Source organism: Saccostrea cucullata, unplaced genomic scaffold, assembly GCF_032062105.1.
Source record: "Saccostrea cucullata isolate Sc308-1 unplaced genomic scaffold, CSIRO_AGI_Scuc_v1 ctg353, whole genome shotgun sequence".
Lineage (NCBI taxonomy): Eukaryota > Metazoa > Mollusca > Bivalvia > Ostreida > Ostreidae > Saccostrea > Saccostrea cuccullata.
Genome location: NW_026929021.1, coordinates 236,630 through 258,848, shown reverse-complemented (window position 1 = coordinate 258,848; position 22,219 = coordinate 236,630). Strand labels below are relative to the sequence as shown.

General features: G+C 32.2%; 1 protein-coding gene across 2 annotated transcripts; it reads right to left on the bottom strand.

Annotated features, from left to right (window-relative positions):
* Positions 1 to 9,395: 9,395 nt before the first annotated feature.
* Positions 9,396 to 16,493, bottom strand: LOC134279584 (uncharacterized). 2 transcript variants are annotated; one of them, XM_062761994.1, is made up of 5 exons: positions 15,754 to 16,493; positions 15,275 to 15,442; positions 12,065 to 12,208; positions 10,470 to 10,801; positions 9,396 to 10,439 (listed from the first exon to the last, which is right to left on the bottom strand). In XM_062761994.1, the coding sequence occupies exons 1-5, from the start codon at positions 16,379 to 16,381 to the stop codon at positions 10,191 to 10,193; spliced, it is 1,521 nt and encodes a 506-aa protein (XP_062617978.1). In that variant the 5' UTR covers positions 16,382 to 16,493; the 3' UTR covers positions 9,396 to 10,190. The 2 variants fall into 2 exon arrangements, with proteins under 2 accessions (XP_062617978.1, XP_062617977.1); XM_062761993.1 differs by having other exon boundaries at positions 9,396 to 10,801.
* Between the last annotated feature and the right edge of the window lie 5,726 nt (positions 16,494 to 22,219).

The following is a 22,219-nucleotide window of genomic DNA, read 5'->3' as shown; positions in this document are numbered from 1 at the left end:
AGAGCAAACACAGATCTCCAAAAACATTAAATATTTTATCAGGTACCTTGGAGGAGAGACCATAACCTGCTACTCAGTTTTTTTAGATCTGTTTTTACTGTAGCAAATAAAAATGATGTGTTTTAGCTGACAATAATGATGTCTTATTCCGAGTGCAGTTTTAAAATGCATAATGTTGCTTATTAAAGAACTTACTCATGAAGGTCGAATTTCAGTCAGGTAAGAAATTGTGAAATGTGCCTCGCATTAATAAGGTAGAACATATTTTGATATTTGAAAGTACATGTATTTGTATAGAAAGAAGTTCTTGTTTTTTACATATGTCCTTGTCATGCTGTGTATTGATATCTGTATCAGTAAAATCTGTGGCCCTTTTCACAATTAATCTTATGAATAAGACTAAATATTTCACAACTCCGTAATTTTTATTTAATGAAGACATTTATCTAAATACTAATTTACAATTTAATCAAAAATATTTTTGAAGAATGTAAATATATAAATAAGACTTTTGAAGGTATGATATTTGTTGTAGAACAGAAGGAAATTTTAGTTTTAGTCTTAAGAAGTTTTGTGAAAATGGCTACTGAATTTTGATGTTTCATTTTCCGTTATTTCTCTATAATGCAAAATCTTATGCATGAAAACAACAAAGTACTTTCTGTGGCCTTCAACTAGACATTTGGATATATCGACGACGACAATTAAAATGGTTGTTTCTATTCTTATGTCGATACAATAAATTCTGGTGAGCTTGAGATAAAAGATACCACAGAGTCTGTTTCATATTTGGATATTTTACTTGAAAAGACGTTAATGGTTATCTAACAACCAAGCTCTATGATAAACGTGATGACTTTTCTACTGTCAACTTCCCTTACTTATGCAGAATTATACCTTCATCGCCTGCATACGGAGTTTATACATGTAGGACTCCAAAGTGCAACGGGACTCCAAAGTCCGATGGTCACGCCAAAATCCGATGATGCGAAAACAATTAACGTTGATGACGTCATAGTAATACTGCACAAAAATGCAATACCGTGCCATGCCAAGGCCTGATTGTTTAAAATAAATATACAAATAAATATTAAATGCAAAGACTAACCCTGATCTTTTGCATATAGGTTTGAGACTATCACTTATCAGTCAAAAAATGTGTAACATTTATAACCTAGATATCTTGGATGGGTGCAGGACTAACCCAAATCTGTCCAATTGTGTGCGAGGACTAACCATAAAATCTCTAAGGTGAGTTCGAAAAAACACATTGGTGTTCAAGAACTTACCATTATCAGTCCAATGGTGTACAAGGACTAACCCTAATAGCTCAAGTGGGCGAAAACAATAAGCAAAATCAGTAAAAATGTATGCTAGACAAATACTAAATCAATGGATTTTGAATGCAGGACAACGTCATCACGTCAGACTAGTGTGACGTCATAAACGTTTATTGTTCGTTCGCACCATCGGACTGTGGCGTATCAGACCGTCGCACTTTAGCCCAACGTGTCTCATAGGAAACGAGCCATCGAACTTTGGCGTGACCATCGGACTTCGGCGTCCGTAAAGACACCAAGCCATCGGGGTTTGACGCAGACCATCGGGGTTTGGCGAGACCATCGGACTTTGGCGTCACCATTGCACTTTGCAGTCTTACATATATCTCAGTTGAGTCGATACGCAAGATCATGAATAACGTATGAAAAATTTCTAGAACGAGGTATATTATTGACAAACAAGTTGATGAAACAAGAAGATCAGCAGTCTCGTTACGAGTCATCATTTCTTAAGTTCTATGGTTGATATAATGACCTTGTCAGCAAATACGATTTATCATAGGGTAAAATGATGACTGACGTTTTTCATACTAGTAGTTAGTCCATTATTTACACACTTATTGACGACGGATTTTCCCCGTTATCATAACAAGGAGTACACGGCGGATGTGACCGGTCGCCTGGGGATGCTCACTCCTCCATAGCACCTGACCCCACCTCTGATGTTTTGGAGGTCCATTTTTCATCTGCTCCTATTTTGTATCGTTATATGGACTTTTGATTTTGAATACTGTTTGTTGTCTCCATATGTTTAGTTATCTCCATTTGTTTCATTCATAAGAATAAAGCCTTTTCTTAATTGGGGTGTACTTCATTTCTTGTGTTTTACAATTGCATAATTTTTAAAGGTTTTTTCTAGTATATATGGTAAATCACAAAATTGGCAACATCATAAATATCAAAAAAAAAAATACAATACAATTGTAATACAATTCTGAACCTGCAAAAATGAATTTTTTGAATTATCTACTTCTGTTCCTTATACAAAGTGAGTGCTTGAGAAACAAAAGGATATAAGCATGACCTACCAATTTATAAAAAGGACAACTAAAAACAACTTTCTTTATTATCATAATATACAATTCACATTCCAATTTCTGTTTTTATTTTACCTTCATGTTCTAATTGGTATTTGCTGATATTTTATGTAATAATTAGCCATATAATATACATAATAAATGTTAATGACTTAACTCTCTCTCTTTTTCCAGTGCAAGGTTTTTGGATAAACTAATTATAAATTAGCTAATAATTAGCATGAAGAATCTGTTTGGATGGCTTGGTTGCTTTTATGGCTTTCGCCGTTTGCACCACCTACACCTGTCACGGGACGTGTTGATCTGCCGCGGGCAGTCCTGACAACACATAATACAAATCTCTCTCTTAGCCACCAATTCTCTTCCTATTTTACTCAATCACGACTGAAACCTTTTCAATATTTGTATTTAATTTACCACAACATGCCCTCGGACTAATTAATGCTAAAATATTACTCCATAAGTAATTAAGAATAATCTATTATTATGATATTTCTTTTTTACATTTATTGAATGGTTTGTTATAACGCAGTTTTTGTTATAGTGCAACATTGTGAATACGGGTTAATCTCGACGAAATGTTAACTTATTAAGTATGCCCATAGATTGGTTTTTCTCATGCTAATAATCAATTCAAGCCAATATTTTTTAAGCAAATAAAAATGAATTTGGAGAAAAAAGTACACAGGAAATAAAGAATTTTGTCGATTCATTGGCATACTTGACAGACTCTTTTGACATTTGTTGGAATGAAGTTCTCCATAATAAGGATCGGTGCGATCTCGACATTATTGCTGTGGACTGTCAGACATTTCTTTCCCTGGGTTGGCTGGATTTTGACCTATACTAACCTTGATGCATGATTGATTTTTTTTAATCCACCTTTACTGGAATGTCTCATTTCTTTTTAAAAGCATTTTCCTTACTATTCTCTAAAATATTTACCGTGCAACTGTTTTAAATGTACTCTCTCCATCAGCTGTTTCACGTAAAGATTTCTTATTTTGCATAGTTTAATCGAAATACACCAAGAAATTAATTAATATCAACTTATTTTAACATACATGTAAAAATATTAAATGTATCTAGTGATTTAGAGCTAGAATGTTGTAATGTATTATAAATATTTAATATTGTCATCTATGTCAGGTTTGTTAAATGAAAAGAAATGAAATTATTAAACATCTAGGGTGCTTTGGTCAGTTTGGAATTTAATGCTAACAATAAAATGTTATTTAAGTATAATGATTCTTAAACTGACTTTCAAAAAACTTACTTTGAGGATGAAATATGTTATGTTAAGTCAAATGCTGACGGACTTTTTTCAGACTGATTGTTTGGCCATTATTTATACATGAGTGAAAAATTTGCTCCACTCCCATTTTGTATTGTTTAACGGACTTTTGAGCTCGAATATTGTTCATTATTTGCACATATTTCATTGAAAATCAAAGTTTTGCATGGGTACATGGTTTTTTTTTTTTAATTTCTTCTCAAGAACAACAAAGCCATGTTCAGAATGAATGCTCAGGTTTGTTTAAAGCATGACTATGAACTTTAGGTTAGGTTTGTAATAAAGAAATCTATCGTTTATTCCTTCAAAAGATTTTTAATTGACTTTGTTAATGAGAAATGTTTCAAGAAAAATAATGACACGTTTTCTTTAATTTTATAAACGGTCTTTTAAAATTATGAACATCATTTGATGAATTTCTTATTTTCAAAATGACTGTTGACGAAGTAAGTGAATAACCAAGATAAACCCTGTAATTTATTAGAATTGAGACACTTTGACAGAAAAAAAACAGCGACTATTGAATTTTTATTGACATTATTGCTGTTTTTGTATTAAAAGGGTAGCAGAGTATCGAATGAGATTTGTCCATATATGAGCATTTCAATCTAAATCAAACATATAAAAGTCAAGCAATGTTATAATTAGTGGAGAAACAATGAAAAGCAATTCGTTGTGTGCCCAAAACCTGTATTCAAGATTGACATTGTGAGGAAAAACAGACCAAAGCCTCAAACTAGAATGTAAAATTCTTAGATCGGTTTCGAAACATGAACCAACTGTTATCAAAGCATCAATGACTGCCACAGAGAAATTTTAATTGTTATTAAAACGATTTTATATAAAATTAAAAAAAAAAACTTCTGCGTTTTTTTAAAGGCATTACTAACAATTTTTAAACGGGTAAGGCATTTGATCTCATCCCATGAAGCCCAAAGAGCTATAAGGTAAAATTTGATTCGTATCGACTATTAATATAAATATTGAATATTATCTTCCTGACCTAGTGAAAAAGCTTAATTTTTATGATGCATTGTCTTAAAAACTACATCATTTAGTATAATTACAGTTTTTGCTTCGAGACTTGTGCAAAGCTTGATATCATAATTAACAGAACGGGAATTGCCGTCATTTTATAATTTTTTTATATAGTATTGATCTCAAATGTATATTTTATATTTAAGTGTCCAAAGCCAATTTGACACATTGTGTTGGAATGTTTAGCTTACCTGAGCTAACGGCTTGAGGGAGCTATTCTAATCAAACTTTGTCTGTTGTATGTCGTTGTAATTTTTATTGTCTTTAACTTGGCACATTTCCATCATTTTCTCCAAAATTTCTGCACTTATTTCAATCAAACCTGACAAAGGGTACTTTTGGGTAAAGGAGATTCAATTTCGTTCAAAGGAGAATAAATCCCTCTTCAAAGCAGAGACAATAAAGAAAAAGCGAAACTTGGCAGATGAAGTTTTCAAGAATCACAGGATTAGAAAAAAGTTTAATTCATTAAAACTTTCTGGCTAGTGTAGATTTAAATTTGTTAACATCATGAACTTTTCAACTTTATACACAACCGTTCCCCACGATAAATCTTTTCGATATCATTGACAGCTGCTTTTTCAATAAAAATGGAACTTGTAAAAATACTACCCTCGCCATTGGTCATTTGCAAAATTATTTTCATAAAAGACATTCTGATTGCACACACAAGCACTCTGAAGTTGACATCAAAATTATGCTTGAGTTTCTGATTGACATTGTCTAAGGGTTTTAGGAGATCATGTCTTCCAACAATTTATTTGAATTTCCATAGGTACCAATTGCGCTTTGTTATTAGCAGACCTATTTTTGTATTCCTTTGAAGAAAAATTTGTCCAAAATTTTATGTGTTTAGAAGAAAACACTTGCTGTGGCCTTCAACTCCACATTTAGATATATCGACGACGTATTTGTCAATTAACAGTGGTAATTTCCATTCCTATTTAGATATGATATATCCTGGTGAGCTTGAAATAAAAGATACCACAAAGTCTCAACATCTGTTTTATATTTGGATATTTCACTAGAAAGAGACGTTAATGGTAATCTAACAACCAAGCTATATGATAAACGTGATGACTTAAACTTTTCTATCGTCAACTTCCCTTACCTATGCAGCAAAATACCTTTATCACCTGTAAAAGGAGTTAACAAATCTCAGGTGATTCGATACGCAAGAGCATGCTCTACGTATGAACAATTTCTACAACGAGGTAAATTACTGACAAAAAAGTTGATGAAACAAGACTATCAGCAGTATCCTTAAAATCATCATTTCGTGAGTCTATACAATGACCTTGTAAGCAAATACATTTTATCATAGAGTCAAATGCTGACTGACATTTTTCATACGAATTGCTAGTCCATTATTTATACACTGAATTGACGACGGATTTTTCCTTTATTTTCTGATCATGACAAGGAGCACACGGCGGGTGTTACCAGTCGGCAGAGGATGCTCAATCCTCCATGGTACCTGATCCCACTTCTGATGTTTTGGAGGTCCTTGTTTGCTCTGCTCCTATTTTATATTGTTTTTTGGACTTTGATATTGAATACTGTTCGTTAACCATATCTCCATATCCTTCATGACTTCCTGGGATAGAATGTGGCCACAGTGCCCAATCAAAGTTTTGATAAGAGAGTACATTAGGAAAAACCTCTTTCCAACGGTAAATTTGGACCATTATGGTGATGAAAGTTGTACTATATAGAAATACAAAACAAAATCAGTTTTAAAAATCTTGATATCAAAAATATCAAAGTAATGGTTAGAAATATTTTGGGCCATAATAGAGAATCAACCAGTAAATAGAATACATAGAAAGAAATATTTTAAAATCGTCAACGTCTTGATATGATTGTCAGCCGCTTAATCGATAAAAATGGAACTCGTAAAAATACTTACCTCGCCATTGGTCATTTGCAAAATTATTTTCATAAAAACATTTTGACTGTACACACATGTACTCTGAAGTTGACATCAAAAATACGCTTTAGTTTCTGATTGACAATATTTATTTGGTTTGTGGAGACCAGGTCTTTCAATCATCTATTGGAATTCTCATGGGTACCAATTGCGCTCTGTTATTTGCAGATCTATTTTTGTGTTCATGTGGATCAGAATTTGTCAAACGTCTTATATGTGAAAAGAAAAAAACATTTCAACTCAACATTTAGATATATCGACGACGTATTGTCAATTAAAAATGGTTATTTCCATTCTTATTTTAATACGATATATCCCGGTAATCTTAAGTTAATAGATACACCATAGTTTGACACATCTGTTTCATTTCTTTGATATTTTACTTGAAATATAGACCTTAATGGTAATCTAACAATCACATGATGGTTTTTACCTTTCAGTTGTAAACTTCCCTTACTTATGCAGCCATTTACCTTCATCACCTGTATACGAAGTTTATATCTCTCAGTTGATTCGATACGCAAGAGCATGCTTTACATCGGTAAAATTTGTAAAACGAGGTAAACTATTGACAAACAAGTTGATGAAACAAGAATACTAGCAGTCTTATATCGTAAATTTAATGGTCGATACATTGAACAATTTATCATTGAGTGAAATGCTGACTGGCGTTTTCAAAATAATTGTTAGACCATTTTTTATAGACTGAATTGACGACGGATGTTTCCGATATTCCCCGTTCATGACAAGGAGCACACGGCTCTGTTTCTATTGTGTATTGTTTTATTGACTTTTGATCTTGAATACTGTGTTATCTCCAGATACATATATGTATTTTATTTCAGGAACAGCAAAGCTATGAAAAATCATAAAGATCTTAGAGTATCCTCAGGTAGCTCATTTAGCGAGGATAACATTTTGTTCAATTGATGACGTTAAGAGTTAAGATGGGACAACAATCGGGGAAAGAATTTAAAGTTGGAATAGATAGGAAAAATCTTAAAATTTCTTCCAGTCAATGGAAGGAAAGCTTCTTTTCATCATATTGATATGTTTCTATCAACATCGTTAGATTGTGTTGATTCAAATTTGATCAAATCAAGACCCCGTGAGTTCAAGTGAGGCCACAACTGGGGTATCAATTTTTACATTGAAATATATAAATAGTTAAAGAAATCTTTCTATATTTCCTCTCGAACAGCCGAGCCAAGAATAGTTATATAGATTTAGAAGCTTTCTTGGGTAGTGCAAACTCAAGTTTGTTCACCCACCCATGTAAATATTTTGATATTGATGTCTGAATTTTCCTAGTCTCCTGTGAGCGATGTGATCCATGGACCTTATGGTTTTTTTTTATTATCCCGGAAATATCAAACTCAAATTGATTTGTAATTATCACTAAAGGGGCACCGATTTGACAATTTAAACAGTCTGTAACAGATGTAAGAAAGATTTCGGCGACAGCGAATACGTAGATGAGAAAAATATGTGATTATTGTGGAATTTATATATTGATTTGACAGGAATATGTTCTGTCTGTATATATTTTGAATTATCATGTTCTGTATGTTAAAAAACAGTAAGTTGGGATTGCAAAAATCGAAAAGAAACGTAAGCTTAATACATTTCTTATTATGTCAAGAGCCAACATTGACGACCACATGAAAAACTAGTATATGGATATAATGAACACATTCAAGCTTTAAATTCCATAAAACAATACAAAATAAGAGGAAAGGAAACATCGTCAATTAATTGTTATATAAGTTTTTTTGTAATGTGTAATGTAGTTTTAGTTTTAGTCATTTGTTAGTTCAATAAATGACAGTTTCACTTAATTGTGTTTTTAATAATTTATACGAGAGGTTAAACAAAAACTAACCAAACAAGCTTCCAATAGCCAGTATTGTCTTGTCTCATTACAGGAAATCTGTGGATATAAATAATGTCAGTGTGATGCGTCTGGACAAATGATTTCATGATGAAACACTGAGATACTATTAATAAAGTATTTCCACGTGTATTAAAGGTACATGGACACAGATTTGAAGTTAATATTTTATGTATAGTATCAAGACTTCTATATTTTAATAGCATTTCAAAAACAAAATATTAAAAATTTTATTTCATCTTAAGGTTATTGAAACTTCAAATATTTGGATGGGTTTGATTGACACATCCTTTGCAATCTTACAATTTTTTACAATCCAGAAAATTCACAGTAGAAATGTTCGAAAGGAAAACATAAACACAGTATATTGTCAGTCCGTGCATTTGTGGCGAGCAGACGTTAACAATTGAACGCACCCTGTGAATCGTAAACAAAAACAATGACAGAGCTTGTGTCCGGCTTACAAAAAATGTGTACGTTTCACGAGTGTGATCAATTTGCTAAACTCTGTACACAACACTTAGCGCGGAATGACGATACTTGTGAAGGGGTTTTGCTTTCTAACATTTCTACTCTGAATATAATTATTTTTCTGGATTAAAGTTTTAATATTTTTCATTATACACAACAACATTGCCATTTTCCTTAATTTTTGATTATGCCCTCTAAATTGAAAATGTTTGGCCCTGCCCAATAACCGAAATAGACTGGGAGTAGTGAAAGAATATCATACTCTACCATCGCTATTTTGATATAAAACATGTTTTTTACAACCAGCTTCCTGCAATGACTTTTCTTTCCTTCTCTTAGATACCTACAGGTGATAAAAGTACTGATTGTATTGTACAACAATTTAATTTAGATAAATTTATTTACATCACAATGTTTGTATACAGCTAAAATACCTATTATGATATGGCAGACAATGGGAAAAAAGAGAAAACAAAGATAGTATAACATTCCAGTAATAACTCATGAAAATCTTGTTTGCCATGAAGTATAATTCTTTGGTAAAACTAACTCTTTGTCCTCTTTGAAAGCCAAGATAGTAAGATACTGTAAAATTACATACTTTCGAGGGATAAAATTTTCGTGGATTGAGAAAAACATTGGTTCCTGGTGGTTTGATTTCGTGGTTGAAGAGTTGTTCAGTAGTAATATATGTGAAAAATTCATTTCGTGGTGGACATAAATTCGTGGGTCTCTTCATGCCTTGAAAACCAAACGAAAATTAAACCCACAGGAAAATAGTGATTTCACAGTACTTTAAAACATTAATGCACGTGATATTTGATTCCAAGTCTTATTTTGATATAGCAGTTAAACATGTTTTCATTCCACATGTGGTAACGTGACGATGAACCAAATTCTTGACTGTTAAATTTGATGCGTTTCCTTATAGGATCACCTTAAAAACTTTGAGAATACGATACTGTGTTTCTTAATATCGAAAACAGTCTGAAATTTAAATACATGCTTGTTATTTTAAATTCAGATCCATCATAATGTTAGAACCATTGAAAGGGAGCTAACCTGAATTAGTATTTTTTAAAAAATAGACATAATCTTGATTATTCCCGCTGTCTATAGCATCTGGGAATTCATTCCACAAATATTTCACTCCATCATTCCCTTTTGACAATATCTTACGACAACACTGTCATAGCTTTTCCCCAAGAAACTGAAGATTTGGATCTTTACTCGAGTTTGTTATTGTGCTGGATTTGGATCTTTCAATGTTATTTACGTATGCGATGTTATTATATATGTAGGAGTCAGTGATGACCTCTATATTCACGCCATTGATGTCAGAAATGACATCTTTTGATGGACTGTTTATCACATTGTCAGTTGAGGACAGACTAGTTGGTTGGCTGTCTACTGGACTCGGGGGTTCTATACAGCTGACCTCAGTACTGTCCGAACCCGGGCTTCTGACCCCTGTACTGTCCGAACCCGAGCTTATTTCCATCCTCCTCTTTGGAAGAGATAACTGGAGAGTTTTCCAGAAATGTTTTTCTTTCTTCTCCGTGTCTGGCCATTTTATGTAGGTTATAGAAGACAAGATTTGCTTCAGAGTCTCGTCAATATCTTCAACATCAGATATATCTTCGAGGATCACGGGTATGATTCTGTGTTTTTTCTTTAACATCTCCTGAAGCGCCACCTGGTACTCATAGCGTGTCCACTCGCTGTTCAGGAAACGTGGAGATAAAACCAAAATGGTCCGTCTACTGTTGTTGATTGCCTCAATGATGTTTTCAAATATTGCTGCAAAATAAAATGAGTGTTTTTTTTTTAATATTCAGTGCACACATATTCGTTACTTGAGTATCGGGTTCAGCTATTTAAGATAAATTGTCTGCTCCTATGTTTCTACTTGGGAGTTTAGTTACCCGACCTCATCTAGCAATTAGGCGAGGGGAGGGGGTATTAGGAATGTCAGCAAATAGTCGACTATCGTCAAAACGACCAATCATCGAATAGTAATGCGATTCTCGAATAAATAAATAAATAAATGCACTAAAAGCTAACTCGAGAAGGAATTCATATCTCAGCATTGAGAAACAGTATTTCTCCAGAGAAAGCAAATAAGAAAGGTCTCCTCAACAAAAATTATTGTCTTTACATCGAAGATACTAGAATATGTAGATAACGAACAACATTCAAGCTCAAAAGTCCAAAAAACAATATGAAATAGGAGCAGAGCAAACACAGACCTCCGATACATCAAAGGTCGGATCAAGTGCCATGGTCACACCCGTCGTGTGAAATAGCGGAAAAATATTACAACCTATCCATTGTCCTCTGCGTCTCCGTAGTTTATTTTTTGTTATAGTATAAATGGAGCCTGGAAAAAGGATTTATAAGATAAAAGATTTAGTACTAAGAAAATCATCTGTCAATAACTTTGTTTATTTTTAATACTAATCTATTGTTATAAAAAAAGAAAGTTCATTTCATATCGTTCATGGATAACGTTTTGTTACATTTTAAGAGATCTCAGATACAGGGAAAATACAGTAACCGTAACATGTCTTGGCACTTCAATAATTATCAAAACATCTAGATTACAATTTGCTGACATTAAGATAGCCGGGGCAATTTACAAATGAACAAGCAGAATTAAACAGCATCGCAGGTGCCTGGCCCGTGTGTTTACTTCAACTCTTCCGCCAAATTATTATTATTTTTAAAGAATATGCAACAAATATTTCATTAATATTTTCATGCTGATTAAAAGAAAGAAAAATTATAGACCAATTTATGAATGTGATTGACGTTAAAGTTATACAGTGTACATTTAAATAAAGCTAAATTAAAATGAGCAATGTTCAGTAAATTAACCAAAGAAAGATAACTTTTGTTCTGACATTGCTAACGACGACATCGCCAAAAAAGAATTTATTTCAAGATATACTATCGTTTGAATAACGCAGTAATCTAGTAAAGGCAATAAATATTTTGACTATCCTAGAAATTATCCATCTGTATATATCTACTGGGGGGCTATTACTCCTAGGGGTGACTTACCTGCCCCTATGACGAAATCCCTGTAATGAAGACAAAGCCTGAACCCTAGCTGATCCTCCAGAACAGGCTGTAGTTTGTGTAACACAAAGTCCTCATCTGGACCGGCCGATTTATAGGAGACAAAGGCGTCCCAGACCTTATCATCTACAATAAAGACAATTAACCATTGTATTAAGGAAGTCTCATCAAATACAAATAAAATATAAATGAGGTAAGAAAAGCACTGCAATATTTACTTATACAGATAACGATTTTTAAATGAGGTTGATATAAGTTTTTTTTTCATTTTTTCTTTTATAATTTAAAGCAATATGAGCTGCTTTTTGGGGAAAAAATTATATTGCAGTTGAAATGTGTTTTATGATCAATTTGTTTGAAATTAAAAACTTAATGTTCATTTAGACTAAAGTAAAAATTTATTTGTTTCAGAAGAAAGACCTCTGAACAAATAGTATATATTGTGTTATCTAAGAAATCAATATTGTGCAGGACGACAAAAATGTAATTTTGCTTTAATCATAGCTTATAAGAAAACAGTTCTTCTTTCGCAAATATAAAGAACTGAAGGTTATAAATGTTCTTTTTTTCTTTGTTCTTGAAATGATTGATTACAATTTACAATTAAAATATCCCATATAAGAGTTGCACCTCATGTTGTTTTAGAACAAATATTTTATATCCATTATTTTTATGTTAATGATAAAAAAAGTCTAAACTTTAATTCATTGCGGTATATGATTGTATATAAAGTTTAAAAGTCGTAAGTTTTTAAGCTGTTGATTTTCGTAAATTCTTGTGTTTTCAAATTGTTCGAAATTTTTGGATTTTTGTAGTATCCACATCTGATTAACACCACTTCTCGAATATATTGTTGCACAGTACTCATGAAGTTTCTCCTTCATACTGTTTTTTTTTTTAATGAGGAATAAAGAAAAGACTTTGTATAACATTTACTAGAAGCCACAATGTATCTTTGTTTGTTGGAAATTTTATAGATATTGCAATTCAATTTCTCTTTGACTTTCGAATATTGAAAATATTCAAAACTGACATATTATTTTGATAATTCCCTCCTCAGAGAGGGAGCTCTGGGTATAGGTTGGAATATTATTTGTGGAATTAAATCCCAGTTCCTCAAAAGTACAATTAAAACAATGAGTCTTACAAACAACGACACTGTTGTTACCTGTTTTGTCAGCAGTGCCTAGTACTTAATGATCAAATAATCCATCTTTTTCATTTTTAATTTCTGAATTATTGAACCTAGAAGGATAGTTGGTATCAAGACTTTTAACATACATCTGATACATTAAATCCATTCTGACAACGTGTCAATGTCTTCTTTTTCATGTTTTGCGCATCGCCTGGCATAATCTTCCACAGAATCGAAACTTTTCATGAAATCATGACACCAATTAAATGATCGAGGTTCCTTAAAATTTGGCCCTTTTAGAATTTAAAGAAGTGAATCAATGAATTACGAGAACCACATTTTGTCAAATATACATACAAATATGGAAAACGGAAACCCATAGGATTGTTTGCATATGCGAAATTCTGAAATTAATTTTCAAATTGTCAATAATCACTGACAGTAAAGCATCGAACAACACGTTTTCAGAGTTCTCTACACTGATACGAGGAATCCTCGAGAAGTGATAAAGCGAGGCATAAATCCACACACGTCACTGTGATTTTAAGATGGAGGAATATGGGCGATGTGATATCATAAAATATAACTTTTGTCCTGTATTATTTATAATATATACTGTAAATATTTATAATCAACTGCTTTGGATTTGTTATAATATTTATAATGATGTTGTATTATTTATATTATATACTGTCATTTTATTTGTTATAATATGATGTGATTGTTATTTCATGTCATTCTTATATAATATGCAGTGGATATTTGATAATATGATGCGCTTTCGTAGTTTTGTGCTTCGTTTTGATATTTGCATGTATGCGATGTGGTTTTATGATTATATGCTGTTATTTCTATAAATGTATGCTGAAGTTCTAACATAAATGTATGTTTTGATATGTGTTGCTGTCGTTTCGTAATTATCTCTTGTATATACTGGTAGTTGGTGTTCAAAGTGAATCACAAGTGAAATCCCTAAATGCTATCCCCTCCATAAAGAAAAATTCTCTGGGTCAACCCTTGAAATCTCTTAGTTTCTTTCTCTCCATTATAATAAATAAAGTTCGGTTACCTAGGCTTACACTATTTCATAAATTTCTTCAAAAATATTTGAGCTATTCCTGAAAACCTCTTTGGTCTTGGTCTCCTTCATTTGCATTGATACAAAATTACAAATCATATCTTTTTGTTTTCGCCATAATTATGTAAGGTGCAGAGGCAGGTGAAGTATCAACAGACAATGATTTTCCTATAATGGCCGTTAATGCATTAATTATAGAATGACGGATTTATTGATCTATTTTTTATTAATTTTTTTGAAGTGACACGAGCACAGAAAACAAGTTAATATTTATATAGAGTTATGAACATATAACCGGGAGCAAATTAATGTTAAGTTGTCTCCGTGAAACACTGTTATCTTGATCTCATTTAATTGTTTTTATTTGTCAGGCTTTCATGTATACCTTCCATTTAAACTTTTTAATTAACAAGACGAATTACAAGTATGCAGCTCTCTCTCTCTTTGTATCTTCAATAATGGTCACGTACATCAAATTACATAATAAGAAACAAGAAAATAAATGTCAAATGATTTGTAACCACGGATAGCTGAATCATCCTTGTGGGACAATTTAAATGTATACTTTCCAATTTTATCTTGATCTCATTTTTACCTGGGTTGACATCTCTAGCATGAACAAATAATGAATGACGCACTCTGGCGGGTACGGTCTACTGGACTTGTATACACACTAGTTATTAATATACAATAAATTAAATGTACTTTATTTATCTCGTTGTACTATGGTTTTATTTCATTTTAATCAATGTTATTATAATCAGTTACTATGACACTATATTTATAGTTTATTCAAAATATATTCATATACGATGTATATTCAGAAGGTGAAGCCCCCCGATTAAAGAGACTCCGCATTATCTAACCCTTAGCCACGAATTTACTAATTTTAATGTAGTTAAAATTGAAGTTACATGGAGTTGTTTAGAAACTAAACAGAACGTATAACTTTAAACATTCGGAAGGTTTTGTGACTTACCGTTGTCCTCGTAAGGCTGGAAGAAGTAAGCGATTTTCATGACCACAAGGACTCTCTTCTTCCAGAGACAATACGGAACAGCCACCAGCAGTAGCACTAGGACGAGGAAAACGAGAATACAGCCGCCAACAAGCCACCACAACCACCCCGGGTCAGAGGTCTGGTGTCCTGGAAAAAAGTAAAAAAAAAACTGAAATAATAAAACCTTCATAAAGCAGATACGAAAATATAAAATCTTTAGCTAAATTATGGAATGGAAAAGCAAAGGATCGTCGTCTTTTTGTTCCTTTATATAAAACTTTGCTTTAAATCCTAAAAAATCCGTAGGATTAAAAACTATACAATTTTTTATTATAATTTACAGGCAAAACTTTGACAAACATTTAATTTTTCATAATGGAATACCCAGATTATTCAAAGAAATATGAAAAAAAAATATTTTAAAACACAATCTATTTTGTTCATTTTAGTTTTATTACCTTTGACTGGTCTAAGTTCAGAACACTTCTCCCCCATATATTCAGGATCACAGTTACAGAACGGCTCCTTTTCACTGATGCTGTACTGGCAGAAGCCGTGGCCACAGTCCAGACAACACTGAAACTCGCACTTTGTCCCCGTAGCTCCGGGGTCACACACACACTTAGCCGTGAGCATTTGTATACCCCCAACGTACTCGTAACTCTTATTGCAGAATCCAAAAGTGCATTCAAAACCAAGGCATGTTCTTTCTGCCTTTGTTCGGTTTACATAATCCACGGAACAAACTTCCCTTGAAATATTGGTATCCACTGTATCTGATGTTACCAAGGAAACAGTTGTAGTTGTCATGGTAATACAAGACCAGCTATTATTACCCTTTTGTGATTGGACGCAGGTTTGGTTTTCCAGACACAAGTCGCAGTCATTGGTGGACCCGTTAGAGTAAGTCTGACATCTATCTCCCGAGTACCCCGGGGGACACTCACAAACGGCCACACAGTCCTCCCTCAAAGAACAGGTGCCCCCATTCTGACAAAACCCGCCAAAGTTACAGGGATTGATAAAACAACAACGACTGACTCCTATAACGATACACAGCACCACCAGACTGAGCGACATGTTCATGGCCACTGGTCAGACTTCCTCATTCCGGACAGAATTATCAATATTATTTCATCGCATTTGTGTTCTGCTTTATTCGTTGAATACACATAGTGTATTGGAAGATTCGGTACAGACATGTAATATCTTAATTTACCTTTTTCGGCTGGGTGGATATCGTGTAAATATATCGAGATTTAATTGTATATTGTCATGCTTCAATAGACAGGAGAGATTCAGAGTGAAGGGTTAGATCAGGTTTCTTTTGTGACGTCATGGGAAAAACTAGGTGGGGGAGTGTAATCATCATAGCTGATCTAAAAGTTACTGAACGATTGTAAAGATTTGCATGTGTATTCAATCTGAGTAAACAGACAAATTTCAATTCGCTCTCTCTTTCTGTAGAATAAGTGTTTTTTTTTCTTTTTCCTAAATTTAATTTGTAGGATTCTTTCAAGAAAGTGAAAAAACATGACTTTTTTGTCCTTTAAATCCACCATGAAATTGTTCTCTAGTTTAAATTTTATTGACCCCATGCCTTTAACTATGAATTCATGAAACGTGATTTAAAAAAAAAATTCAAAGGATTATTGATTTTTTTTCTTTTTTCTATCCAGATTAGTTTTATGTATTTATTTTTTGTATATCAGATTGTGGTTTAAAGTCTTTTTTTATGAGAAAGCACTTAACTCTCACCAATGTTTAATACGAACCTCAAATTACTTATATGTGAAGAATCAGTGTAATTTTAACATGGTATATTTTTTGAGGAACAATATCAATGTAGGCAATTAACTTTTCGATTTTTTTAAGACAGTTTTTCATGATGGCTAAAAGTCTTATATTCAATTTATTAAAAAAAAACGTACGTTTCGATGCTGTACAATTTGTTTATATTTTATGAATTTAAATTTTCATAAAGTACTATGAAGTTTTGTCGTTCACATTCTTTGTTTTTGTAACTGATATTTAAAAAAAACACGGTGTTATCTTTTTTCAAGGTAACAAATACTGATGTATTGTAAAAGTTTTACTATTGGCTATGTATTCTTTTTAGAGCTTGAGGCATAAAGGAACTTCCGCTGAACAAATTACCGGTGTTGTATAGTAGTTTTTCCCCCATAGTAGCTTTTCCCCCCGGAAAACTGGCTATATAATTTTTCATAAAGTTCATATTTTCCCCCATAGTAGGGTTTCCCCCTAAGTTTTTGGTTTAGATTTTTGAAAATTGTTTATGGAAAGCTGACGTTAAATCGATGTTTTGAACAGTGACTTACGTTACATATATGTACTTGCATACATTAATGAACGAAAAAGTGTTTATTGTCAACTGTATAAACGAAAGAATTTATCATACAGGCAATTCATCGAACTACTTGGATACTATTTTAAAACTTAAATTATACAACGTACATGAATTATATATTTCAAATACATGTATACACGTGCTATGAATTTAAGGACTTTTTTTCCCTTTTTTAACTAAATTTAATTTTTTATTATTACAAAGAATGGTCCTCCATAAACTTAACCGGAATGAAAAAAATGTATTATATAGTAGGTTTTCCCTGGGGGTAATTTGGCTATAAAAGAGGGGAAATCCCACTATATAGCCATCTTTCCATGGGGGAAAATCTACTATATAGCCATTTTCCCGGGGGGAAAAACTACTATATAGCCATGTTTCCGGGGGGAAAGATGGCTAGGGGGAAAGGCTACTATACAACACCGGTATAACTCTTAATATGTTGCACATATACAAATAAAGAGAAAAAAAATTAAGAAATGAGATTAATGAAAACAAATGCTCATATGTGTACCAATCCATTTCCACCATATATCTCACACGCTATATATAGTCATTTAAAGTTATTTATTTTTAAAAAAATTTAATTCTTAGTGTGAATCCATTTTTGAATATTTGCAAATATGTTGATGGTTGAGATTGAAACTTCTGTGTATGTAATTAATATATTTGTAGTGGAAATATTTTAGAAAAGAAAAAAGTTTTAATAGCAACAATTGGATTTATTTACTTTGTACGAATGCAGATGCTTATGTAATTTTTATATTTGTAAGATTTTTACACACAACCATAAATTCAAGTTGCTGGGATTTTAACAGCCTCCTTTAAAGTCAAGCTTACATATATCCTATGGCCTTTGTAATGACCTAATAAGCAAACATAATCTTTCACTGGGTCGTGTTTAATTTGGCTGACTTGTATAATGTCAATTTTATTCCTTGTTTTTGGTAGTAAATTTGACTTCGGAATATTCCGTCTACTAATGTTACATATTAATACGGAAAGCCAATGCCGGTGTGTCTAATAAACAAGGGATATTCACTTCTCCTCGGCACCTCATTCAACCTCTGTGTCCGTGTTTATACCCTGTTCACAGATATGTTTTGTTATAATTTTTTTTTAGATCGATCCCTGCTTCTTATTGTCATCCTTTTTATTTTGTAATTGACTTAAAGTAAAGGCTGTTCTTCTGTGCGAATCAAATTATCTTTGAAAGAACAGGGGAAATGTGATGAACCGTGATCAAACTAATAGACTGTATAAGCAATACATAGTGATAAAAGAGCCTTAGTCCCAATATGTGGGATCAGATGCCCTAAAGAAATACTTACGCCCATTCTGACCATCACGTTCGTCCATAGTCCTGTGTATTGTCCAGGTAAACACGTCATCCTTAGACAGTTTGACCTTACATGAACAACAATATGTTCCATAATTTAGAAAATAAAATTGACAATTGAGAAAAAACATTGACCAAAAAGTGGAAGAAATTAAAGTTTGAAGTCTGTAAAAGAAGCAATTAAAATATTTTTCAGATTTTTTAAATCTAAAATTTTTCGCGCTTATTAGAGAGGAAAATATAATCTTGTGAAGAAATTAAAATAAATGAAAAAGAACGTAAATGAAAATAAAATTTAAACAGATGAAGGAACAATTTAAGTATAATATTTTATCAGTTCCTTGCAAAACGTCAAAATTCAATTTAGTATAGACAGAGGTACGTATAAAAATGATGACAATTTGATTTATCGTCCATAGATTTTATAAATAATTTTCTTCTAGACCCTGTACTTGAAAATAAAAAGATTAGAGTTATTGCTCTTTTCTTACTGTTTTTCAGAACGTATCCTTTATTGGAAGGGTTTTTAAAACGATAATTAATATCCTATTTTAAGTTTTCGATATTTTTTTTTTAATTTTCTATCATTCCCGAAACATATCGCCGGTGAGAAGGATGTGGAGATAACGAACAGTATTCAATATCAAAGTCCAATAAACAATACAAAATAGGAGCAGAGCAAACACGGACCTCCGAAACATCAGAGGTGGGAACAGGTGCCATGGAGGAGTGAGCATCCCCTTCTGACCGGTCACATCCGCCGTGTGTTCCTTGTCATGATCGTGAAATAACGGAAAAGTCCGTTGAAATTCAGTGTATAAATAATGGACTAACAATTAGTATGAAAAACGTCAGTCAGCATTTGACTTAATAATAAATTGTATTTGCTGACAAGGTCATTGTATCGACCATAAAAGTTCCGAAATGATGAATCTTAACGAGACAGCTGATATTCTTGTTTCATCAACTTGCTTGTCAATAATTTACCTAGTTGTAGAAAATGTTCACACGTAGAGCGTGCTTTTGCGTATCGAATCGACTGAGATATATATACACTCCGTATGCAGGTGATGAAGGCATATTGCTGCATAAGTAAGGAAAGTTGACGAGAGAAAAGTTAAAGTCATCAAGTTTATCATAGAGCTTGGTGGTGATATTACCATTCACGTCTTTTTCAAGTAAAATATCCAAGTATGAAACAGATGTGTCAGACTCTGTGGTATCTTTTAAAGCAAACTCATCAGGATATATCGTATCGACATGGGAATGGAAATTACCATTGTTAACTGACAATACGTCGTCGATATATCTAAATGTGGAGTTAAGGGCCACAGCAAGTGTTTTCTTCTTTTCACTCATAAGATTTTGTATGAATTCTGCTTGCTATGAATAGAAAAATAGGTCTGCTAATGAAGGGGTGCAATTGGTACCCATGGAAACTCCAATAAATTGTTGGAAGACCTGGTCTCCAAAAACAACATAGATATTGTCAAACAGAAACTCAAGCATCTTTTTGATGTCGACTTCAGAGTATCTGTGTATACAGTCAGAATACTTTTTTAAAAAATAATTTTTCAAATGACCAATGACAAGGTAAGCAATTTTTCGAGTTTCATTTTTATTTAAAAAGCAGCTGTCAATGATATCGAAAAGCCTGAACTTTAATTTATCGTGGGGAATGGTTGTGTATAAAGTTGAAAAGCTATTGATTTTGGTAAAATCTTGTGATTTCAAATTGACCAAACGTTCTTTGGAATTTTTAAGCATCCACACCTGATTTACACCACTTTTTGAATATATTGTTGAAAAGTACTCTTGAAGTTTCTCCTTCACTACTGTTGATATCTTGGTGAGGAGTAAAGAAAGATGCTTGGTAAAACATATACTGGAATCCGCTATTTATCTTTGTCTGTAAGGATTCTTATGAAGTTTCGGAATCCAATATATATGGTACAGTAAATATGTGTAATCAGGAATTTCATGTTTTTCCTGAATATTAGGAAATACATGTATTTACTCTTTTCAGTTACGAAATACACGTATTTACTGAATTTTTTAATACTTTTTACACGTATTTACTGACTGTGTTATGGTGAAATAATCTAAAATATGAATAAAAATATGAACAGATGCAAAGTATATTCAATGTTTATATCAGTAAGCATATCATGTGAACAAATATAATTTTAAATACGTAAAACTTTATAAATAAGAATGCATTATTAAAAAAAACTGTTTTCATTTTCTGGAATGAGTTTTCAATATCACAACATAATTTAACTAAGTTATTTTTATACTTTTCTTAATTTAAATAACTAAAATGGCTTACTGACATTTCTTGTTTTACTAGATATTCATACAATTCTTTTTGCATTTATTGACAGTAAATTTAAAACCCTGAAACAATTCTTCTGTTGTTTCTTTATAACATATGTATTACATACTAGTATAATATAACAAAGCCAAAGTCAGTATTTCAGTGATGAAACTTTTCTTTAAGGTATTTTCCACCCTTACAATTTCAATGGTTCAATGTAGAAAAACTACATTTATTTTCACTGAATATCATTTGAATTAACTTAAAATTGCAAAACATTCATTTGCTGTAATATCTTTAAAGAAGTAAGACTTGAATGAACAGAAGTACCGTCTACGTCAGCATTAAAAATTCAAACATTTTTAATGAATTTTATAATAAAAATGATGTAAAAATTGGTTCAAATATATACTGATGTTGAAAGCTCAAAAATGAGTGCTTCTTTATGAATATCAGAGATCCATTTTAGATCAGAAATACAATAAAAAATGCGTGAATGAAGATACATGAAAAGGATATTTTCAAAAGATTGATAATTGATTAAAGGAAGAAAAATATATATTTTTAAAATTCTTCTTCATAAAATATTTTTTATCACACTTAAAAAGCATTCTTCTAAAAGATAGTTCTCTATTGGGTATGAGTTTAGTTTAATGAAAGTTTCTGTTAAAACAACACAGGAGAATAGAAATACATAAATGCATTCCTCCTTAAATGAAATTTTAGAAAGACAATCCAATGAGTCTTGCCCAGAATCGGAAATTTATGTATAACCAGATGAATTCCCGCGCAAGGTAACAAATCTTATTCAAAAACTATATCTTTCATTGTCTACTGACATATATGTAACAGGCTTATAACATGACGAAAGACTTCAAAATCCCACAGTTAGTTTAGGAA